Source organism: Dipodomys ordii, unplaced genomic scaffold (genome assembly GCF_000151885.1).
Source record: "Dipodomys ordii isolate 6190 unplaced genomic scaffold, Dord_2.0 Scaffold4, whole genome shotgun sequence".
Taxonomy (NCBI): domain Eukaryota; kingdom Metazoa; phylum Chordata; class Mammalia; order Rodentia; family Heteromyidae; genus Dipodomys; species Dipodomys ordii.
In genome coordinates this window covers 28260690-28270013 of record NW_012267220.1, presented here as the reverse complement: position 1 = coordinate 28270013, position 9324 = coordinate 28260690, and the positions used below count along the sequence as shown (strand labels likewise).

Genomic DNA, 9324 nt, shown 5'->3' with positions numbered 1-9324 from the left:
TTGTAATTCTAGCTACTCAGGAAACTGAGATCTGAGGATTGAGGTCCAAAGCCAGCCCAGGCAGAAAGTCCATGAAACTCTTATCTCCAATAAACCACTCAGAAAACCAGAAGTGGCGCTGTAGCTCAAGTGGAAGAGCGCTTGCCTTGAGCTGAAGACCTGAGGGACAGCACCCAGACCCAGAGTTCAAGCCCCATGACCAACAAAAAAAAGAAAAGAAAATGAACTTTACAAGTTGTGGGTGGGGATCAGAGGGGAAAACTGGGAAAGGGTGAAAAAAAGGGTGACATTGTCCAAAAAACAATGTACTCTTTACCTGACTTATGTAACTGCAACCCCTGTGTACATCACCTTTATAATAACAATTTAAAAATTGTGAAAAAAAAAGTGCTGGGGGCTGGGAAGGTGGCTCAGTGGTAGAGTGTTTGCCTTGCATGCCTGAGGCCCTGGGTTCAATTCCTCAGCACCACATAAGCAAAAAGAAAAAAGCTGGAAGTGGCACTGTGGCTCAAGTGGTAGAGTGCTAGCCTTGAGCTGAAGGGCTGAGGGACAGTGTCCAGGCCCAGAGTTCAGGCCCCATGACCAGACCAAAAAAAAAAAGTGCTGGGGAGTGTGTACATAGTTTACATATAACACCATGCCATTTTCTATAAGGAAGCCTGAATCTGAAGGTTTTGGTATCCTTGGAACTTCTGGAACTAATGAAATAGGAAGAGAAGGGTCCTTACTCTTTGAAGTTGGTGGTCAGAAGGTGTGAGCATCATTGAGCAAAGTGAGAAAGCACTCATATACAGAAATGCACAATCTCATTTAAGGGTCATGAATTCCTAGGATTTAGGTAAGTAGTCATCTTCAGTTAGCATACTGAATAAGAAGATAGAGGTGGTCTGGGGAGGTGGCTCAGTGGTAGAGAGCTTGCCTTGCATGCCTGAGGCCCTGGGTTCGATTCCTCAACAGCACATAAGAAAAAAGCCAGAAGTGGCACTGTGGCTCAAGTGGTAGAGTGCTAACCTTGAGCTGAAGAGTTGAGGGACAGTGCCCAGGCCCAGAGTTCAGGCCCCACGACCAGACCCCCCCCCAAAAAAAAGAAGAAGATAGAGGTTTCTCTGGAAAATAAAGATATTTTTCTTTATTTACTCATTTTGCTGGTGGTAAATAACTTCTTTTTCAGCTTTGTTGTTGTTGTTGCAAGAGCTGAAGGCCCAACTCATAGCCTTACAGTGAGATAAAGCCCCAATCCCAATACTTTAGTTAAAAATTAAAAATGGGCTGTAGAGTGGTAATGTGGCTTAGTGGTAGAGTGTTTGCCTAGCATGCCTGAAGCCTTGAGTTTGGTTCCTTAGTACCACATACATAGAAAAAGCTGGAAGTGGCACTGTGGTTCAAGTGGTAGAGCACTAGCCTTGCAGAAAAGAAGCTTATGGATAGTGCTCAGCCACACGACTGGAAAAAAGAAATGAATAAATGAGTGGATGAATAGCATAGAGATAGACATAAAGATAAAGAAATGACACCATAAGTCAAATAAAATTGGAGGAGAGATTTACTCTGATTTCAACCATGGCCACTCAATGCCTGAGCAATGCTGGAGGTCAAAGATCTTTGTCTGTGGCTCAAGTGGCTCTTTGTGCACAGTGCCACTTCCAATTTTAGAGTGGTTTGTTGGAGATAAGAGTCTTAGATGGAACCGGTGCCAGTGGCTCACACCTGTAATCCTAGCTATTCAGTATGCTGAGATTTGAGGAGCCGGTTCAAAGCCAGCCCTGGCAGGAAAGCCCATGAGACTCTTATCTCCAATTAATTTCCAGTTAACTAGAAAACTGGAAGTGGTGCTGTGGCTCAAGAGGTAGAGCACTTGCCTTGAGCTGAGAGCTGAGGGACAGCGCCCAGGCCAAGAGTTCAAGCCCTATGACCAACATACACACACACTCACGTCTCACAAGGGACTTTCCTGCCCTTTATGGCTTCCAACCATGATGCTCAGACCTCAGCCTCCTGAGTAGTTAAGATTACAGGCAGAAGCCACTGGCTCCCCGCTAACAAAGCAGTTTATGGATACAATGCATCGTTTTTGTTGTCGGTTGTGGGTCTTGAACTCTGGGTCTGGGCGCTGTCCCTCAGCTCTTCAGCTCTTCACCACTTGAGCCGCAACATGACTTCCAGCTTTTTCTGTATATGTGGTTCTGAGGAGTCGAACCCAGGGCTTCATGCATGCTTTACCACTAAGCCACCTTCCCAGCCCCTGTAAGGTTTTGTTTGTTTTTATCTGAAATCCAAGCGCCTGGAATTCCTTTTTTTGGGGGGGGGGCCGGTCATGGGTCCTGAACTCTAGTCCTTGGGCGCTGTCCCTCAGCTCTTCAGCTCAAGGCTAGCGCTCTACCACTTGAGCCACAGTGCCACTTCCGGCTTTTTTCTTTTTGCTTATGTAGTGCTGAGGAATCAAACCCAGGGCCTCATGCATGCAAGGCAAGCGCTCTACCACTGAGCCACCTTCCCAGCCCCTGTAAGGTTTTGTTTGTTTTTATCTGCAATCCAAGCACCTGGAATTCTGACCAGTCACAGGCCTTCAATTTCAGACCTTAATTTCCCTGTTCGTAGAATAAGGCACTGGCCAGAAGTGAGATGACAACGAACCCCCTGCACAGCTCTGTTTTGTAATTCACCGACTTCGCTCTCTTGCCTGTTTCTCCACCCTCTCTCTAGCTGCCACCCACAACCTAGTCACTGTCCAGGCAGCAGAAACAGAACTCTGGCCCGAGACAGGTTTCCCAAGGAGCTGTAGAAAATAAACTGTGTAAGAGCTGGAGGCGGAAAACAAGGGGCCCTAACCACTTTCCTCCAGACCTCCCTCGACAGCCAGTCACCACCAGGCATCTGGGCCTTTTCTTTAGACTGGAATCTCGCCCGGGGGTTGGGTTAGTGGTGGGCACCCCCCCCCCACCTTCGCCTGGGGCTAGGATGTTCCCTCTTCAAAGGCGAGGGACCAGCCTGCAGATGCCCAGGAGCGGAGGACAGCTCCCATTGGCTGGGGGCCGCGTGACGAGTGGGGCGGGGCTTCCAGGGGGCGGGGTCAGTCACTGAGAGAGGGCGTGCACCGCCCTGTGTGGGTTTTAAGGCTCGCCGTGCGCTCACGTCTGCACCGTGGGACCCGAGCCCAGCTTCGTCCGCGCGCCGAGAGCTCCGACGATCCGGGGACCCCCGTGTCGCCCCCCGTAACTCCTCCACCCAGCCCAGGCCCTTTTCCTCCGTGCCTTTCCCCTCGGGTGCTTGACCCGGGGAGACTTTCTGTTTGTTTGCTCGCCTTGCCTCTTTGTTGCTCTGAGAACTAGTGGGAGCCTCCCGGCTCCGGCGGGCGTTGAACTTCGGGAGGAAGGCAGCGCGCCGTACAGCGCCCCGGGCGCGTGCTGCGCACGGACGGTTCCCCGCCGCTGCGCCCACCCCCCGCCGGCCTTTCACCTCCCCCCCCCGCCGCCCGCTTTCGTTCCCCGGAGGAAGCCGACGGAGACTTCATTGATGCACCCATTCCAGTGGTGTAACGGTAAGTCCCGGGGCGGGAACGGCAGCGCGCATTCCGGGCTTGGTGGAGTCGCCGAGGGAACGCGGGGGTTCCTCAGCCCGCGGGGCCCGTGGTCCTTGCTTTGGTTTCCAGCCAAGTTTCTTCTTCCTTGGTGTCCTGGCGCCCACCTCTGCTCTCCGCACCGCGGGGTTGGAAATCGTCGGCTTTTCACCGGGTTGGAGTGGGGGGATCTGGAAGGGTCTCGGGGCGCGGGGCAGGCGTGGGAGCCCAGCGTTCCCCCGGCCTTTGTGCGGCCCTCGGGCTGCTGCTCTGCCCGCTGCCTTGCCTTTTTGCGCGCTCCTGCCTCTCTCTGTTCTTTGTTGTGGCGGTTGGAGGGGAATGAAATCGGCGCTCCGGCTCGGATCTCCGACTAGAGGGAGCTCAAGTTCCCGGCCTGAAACTTTGCAGGCTCTTTTCAATGTGTACACAGTGCCGCGTGCGGCGCTGCACGCGCGGGTGCCTCCTCGGCCCTTTGTTGGCTTCGCGTGGGTTTGCGGGGGGCGCTCGGGGGAAAGTGGGTGGGTGGGTGGGGGAACCACCTTTATGTGGATGGGACGACGCGGTGGGTAGATGCCTGGGCGCGCAGCTTTCCCCGCGGTGCGGGCTGGCCTGACCCGAGCTGCGCACCCTAGTTCCTAGACCACCCGCCCCCCGAGCCTGGGCAGGGATTGCAACCCCCCCCCACACACACACAGCCACACACGCACTCACACCAGTAACGTAGCTAAAGTGGCCCCCATCTGAACCTGAACGTCGGGCCGTTCCGGTGATGAGAGGGGCAGCTTGGGTCTGGATTGCTCCCCCAGACTACCTGAAAGAGAGGTTCCGATCCCCACCCCAGTGGCCTTAACGCCTTGGCCGGCCGCTTAACGTTTGGGGAGTTTGGGGGCCGAGTGGGAAGCAACCGGATTGTAGTTTGAATGTATGTCAGGCTGGCCAGTTAGGGGAGGAGAGATCCGATCTAGAGTGTAGAGGGCTTTGGTTTTTAAGGCAGAGTTTGGGCAAGTATGTGTCTGAGCGTCCCCCCTCCCTTCTTCCTTTTGCTAGTCGGGTCTAATTTCCTGAAAATGAACCAAGCTGCCTGTGGTGGGCGGGCAGTGTGGGAGAGGGGCGCGGGGATGGGGGTTGAGAAAGGACCGCGCATCCCAGCTGGGAGAGTGAGAGAGAGATTCCCGGCTGGCTGGAAGAAGGGGAAAGCAGTTCCCAGATCCTCTGGGCTTGCTTGGCCAGCCCTCCTCTGACGTCATTCCTGGCTCAGCCTGCCAGCTGAGAGGAGACCTTCTGAAGTTCAGGCTTCCAGGGGTTGGCAAGACAATGAGACAGATTTAGGGGAAGAGAGCTCAGGCAGCTGTCAGTAATCCCGGTCAGCCTTCTGGGCAGCTTTGTTTCATACAGTGTTTAGCTTTCACTTTTTCTTTCCTGTGAACCTGGGGATTGAACTATGCATCTGGTGCATGCTAAACACCTCTACCACCCCAATTCTTACTTCCACTTATTTTTGTTGTACTGGTCTTGGGGGCTTGAACTCAGTGTCTGGGTGCTGTCCCTGAGCCTGTTTGTGCTCAAGGCTAACACTCTACGGCTTGAGCCACAATGCCACTTTTGACTTTTTCTGAGTAGTTTATTGGAGATTAGGCTCACAGACTTTCCTGCCTGGGATGGCCTTTTTACTATTTATTATCTTGAAGTAGTTGTACAAAGAAGTTCCCATTCTACAAAACAGTATATGAATACAAGGTGTCTGACAACATTGTCACCCATCATTTCTTTTTTTTTTTTTTTTGTCGGTCGTGGGGCTTGAACTCTGGGCCTGGGCGCTGTCCCTCAGCTCTTCAGCTCAAGGCAAGCGCTCTACCACTTGAGCTACAGTGCCACTTCCGGTTTTCTGGTGGTTTATTGGAGATAGGAGTCTCACGGTCTCTCCTGCCCGGGCTGGCTTTGAACCGCGATCCTCAGATCTCAGCCTCCTGAGTAGCTAGGATTACAGGCGTGAGCCACCAGCGCCCGGCTCACCCATCATTTCTTACCCATCCCTTCTCTTCCTTTTTTTTTTATTGTGATAAGGTGATTACATAAATTTCACATTTCACAGTATTGTGGAATAGTGATACTTAGTCACACACACATTTTTAACCTTCACAAGGCAAATTGTCATGGTCTACAAAGTTTGTGACCTTCTGAGTAGCTAGGATTACAGGTGTGAGCCACCAGCATGGTTTTTGTTTGTCTATTGTGGGGCTTGAACTCTGGGTCTGGGCGCTGTCCCTCAGCTCAAGGATAGTGCTCTACCACTTGAGCCACAGCGCCACTTCCAGCTTTTTCTGCTTATGTGGTGCTGAGGAATCGAATCCAGGGGTTCAAGCATGTCAGGCAAGCACTCTACCATTGAGCCACCTTCCCAGCCCCATTGAACTGGCCTGGGTACTGCACCTAAGATTTTTTTCCCTACCACTTGAACTACATCACCAAGTGGGTTTTGGTGGTTATTTGGAGATGGGTCTCAAGGCTTTTCCTGTCCAGCCTGGTTTCTAACATTAATCTTCAGATCTCAGCCTCCTGAATAGCTAGGATTATAGGTGTGAGCCACCAGCCCCTCCCTACCTCCACTTCTTAAAGTGATCCATGGATCTAATAGTACTTTGGCTTCACAGAGAAAGCAACCTCTTTCACAGAGAAAGCAACCTCTTTTCCAAGACCCTATTCTCTGGGGCTGGAGTTCTCTGGCCTTAACAAAAAAAAATCATTCAGAATAAGATATTCAGCTGTAATAGAAGCAAAACGGTTGTCACTTCCTAAAGCTTTTCTTTTTTTTTTTTTTTTGTCGGTCGTGGGGCTTGAACTCTGGGCTTGGGTGCTGTCCCTTAGCTCTTCAGCTCAAGGCGAGTGCTCTACCACTTGAGCTACAGCGCCACTTCCGGTTTTTCTTTTTGCTTATGTAGTGCTGAGGAATCAAACCCAGGGCCTCATGCATGCAAGGCAAGCGCTCTACCACTGAGCCACCTTCCCAGCCCCTGTAAGGTTTTGTTTGTTTTTATCTGCAATCCAAGCACCTGGAATTCTGACCAGTCACAGGCCTTCAATTTCAGACCTTAATTTCCCTGTTCGTAGAATAAGGCACTGGCCAGAAGTGAGATGACAACGAACCCCCTGCACAGCTCTGTTTTGTAATTCACCGACTTCGCTCTCTTGCCTGTTTCTCCACCCTCTCTCTAGCTGCCACCCACAACCTAGTCACTGTCCAGGCAGCAGAAACAGAACTCTGGCCCGAGACAGGTTTCCCAAGGAGCTGTAGAAAATAAACTGTGTAAGAGCTGGAGGCGGAAAACAAGGGGCCCTAACCACTTTCCTCCAGACCTCCCTCGACAGCCAGTCACCACCAGGCATCTGGGCCTTTTCTTTAGACTGGAATCTCGCCCGGGGGTTGGGTTAGTGGTGGGCACCCCCCCCCCACCTTCGCCTGGGGCTAGGATGTTCCCTCTTCAAAGGCGAGGGACCAGCCTGCAGATGCCCAGGAGCGGAGGACAGCTCCCATTGGCTGGGGGCCGCGTGACGAGTGGGGCGGGGCTTCCAGGGGGCGGGGTCAGTCACTGAGAGAGGGCGTGCACCGCCCTGTGTGGGTTTTAAGGCTCGCCGTGCGCTCACGTCTGCACCGTGGGACCCGAGCCCAGCTTCGTCCGCGCGCCGAGAGCTCCGACGATCCGGGGACCCCCGTGTCGCCCCCCGTAACTCCTCCACCCAGCCCAGGCCCTTTTCCTCCGTGCCTTTCCCCTCGGGTGCTTGACCCGGGGAGACTTTCTGTTTGTTTGCTCGCCTTGCCTCTTTGTTGCTCTGAGAACTAGTGGGAGCCTCCCGGCTCCGGCGGGCGTTGAACTTCGGGAGGAAGGCAGCGCGCCGTACAGCGCCCCGGGCGCGTGCTGCGCACGGACGGTTCCCCGCCGCTGCGCCCACCCCCCGCCGGCCTTTCACCTCCCCCCCCCGCCGCCCGCTTTCGTTCCCCGGAGGAAGCCGACGGAGACTTCATTGATGCACCCATTCCAGTGGTGTAACGGTAAGTCCCGGGGCGGGAACGGCAGCGCGCATTCCGGGCTTGGTGGAGTCGCCGAGGGAACGCGGGGGTTCCTCAGCCCGCGGGGCCCGTGGTCCTTGCTTTGGTTTCCAGCCAAGTTTCTTCTTCCTTGGTGTCCTGGCGCCCACCTCTGCTCTCCGCACCGCGGGGTTGGAAATCGTCGGCTTTTCACCGGGTTGGAGTGGGGGGATCTGGAAGGGTCTCGGGGCGCGGGGCAGGCGTGGGAGCCCAGCGTTCCCCCGGCCTTTGTGCGGCCCTCGGGCTGCTGCTCTGCCCGCTGCCTTGCCTTTTTGCGCGCTCCTGCCTCTCTCTGTTCTTTGTTGTGGCGGTTGGAGGGGAATGAAATCGGCGCTCCGGCTCGGATCTCCGACTAGAGGGAGCTCAAGTTCCCGGCCTGAAACTTTGCAGGCTCTTTTCAATGTGTACACAGTGCCGCGTGCGGCGCTGCACGCGCGGGTGCCTCCTCGGCCCTTTGTTGGCTTCGCGTGGGTTTGCGGGGGGCGCTCGGGGGAAAGTGGGTGGGTGGGTGGGGGAACCACCTTTATGTGGATGGGACGACGCGGTGGGTAGATGCCTGGGCGCGCAGCTTTCCCCGCGGTGCGGGCTGGCCTGACCCGAGCTGCGCACCCTAGTTCCTAGACCACCCGCCCCCCGAGCCTGGGCAGGGATTGCAACCCCCCCCCACACACACACAGCCACACACGCACTCACACCAGTAACGTAGCTAAAGTGGCCCCCATCTGAACCTGAACGTCGGGCCGTTCCGGTGATGAGAGGGGCAGCTTGGGTCTGGATTGCTCCCCCAGACTACCTGAAAGAGAGGTTCCGATCCCCACCCCAGTGGCCTTAACGCCTTGGCCGGCCGCTTAACGTTTGGGGAGTTTGGGGGCCGAGTGGGAAGCAACCGGATTGTAGTTTGAATGTATGTCAGGCTGGCCAGTTAGGGGAGGAGAGATCCGATCTAGAGTGTAGAGGGCTTTGGTTTTTAAGGCAGAGTTTGGGCAAGTATGTGTCTGAGCGTCCCCCCTCCCTTCTTCCTTTTGCTAGTCGGGTCTAATTTCCTGAAAATGAACCAAGCTGCCTGTGGTGGGCGGGCAGTGTGGGAGAGGGGCGCGGGGATGGGGGTTGAGAAAGGACCGCGCATCCCAGCTGGGAGAGTGAGAGAGAGATTCCCGGCTGGCTGGAAGAAGGGGAAAGCAGTTCCCAGATCCTCTGGGCTTGCTTGGCCAGCCCTCCTCTGACGTCATTCCTGGCTCAGCCTGCCAGCTGAGAGGAGACCTTCTGAAGTTCAGGCTTCCAGGGGTTGGCAAGACAATGAGACAGATTTAGGGGAAGAGAGCTCAGGCAGCTGTCAGTAATCCCGGTCAGCCTTCTGGGCAGCTTTGTTTCATACAGTGTTTAGCTTTCACTTTTTCTTTCCTGTGAACCTGGGGATTGAACTATGCATCTGGTGCATGCTAAACACCTCTACCACCCCAATTCTTACTTCCACTTATTTTTGTTGTACTGGTCTTGGGGGCTTGAACTCAGTGTCTGGGTGCTGTCCCTGAGCCTGTTTGTGCTCAAGGCTAACACTCTACGGCTTGAGCCACAATGCCACTTTTGACTTTTTCTGAGTAGTTTATTGGAGATTAGGCTCACAGACTTTCCTGCCTGGGATGGCCTTTTTACTATTTATTATCTTGAAGTAGTTGTACAAAGA

The 9324-nt window shown here is 54.4% G+C and overlaps 1 protein-coding gene across 1 annotated transcript in view; it reads left to right on the top strand.

Annotated features, from left to right (window-relative positions):
* The first annotated feature begins 7545 nt into the window (after positions 1 to 7545).
* Positions 7546 to 9324, top strand: part of Rnf122 (ring finger protein 122) — an 18882-nt gene continuing 17103 nt past the window's right edge. Inside the window, exon 1 of the mRNA XM_013024952.1 lies at positions 7546 to 7604. Coding sequence (XP_012880406.1) covers positions 7580 to 7604 — 25 coding nt within the window. The 5' untranslated portion in view covers positions 7546 to 7579. The remainder of the gene's footprint in view (positions 7605 to 9324) is intronic.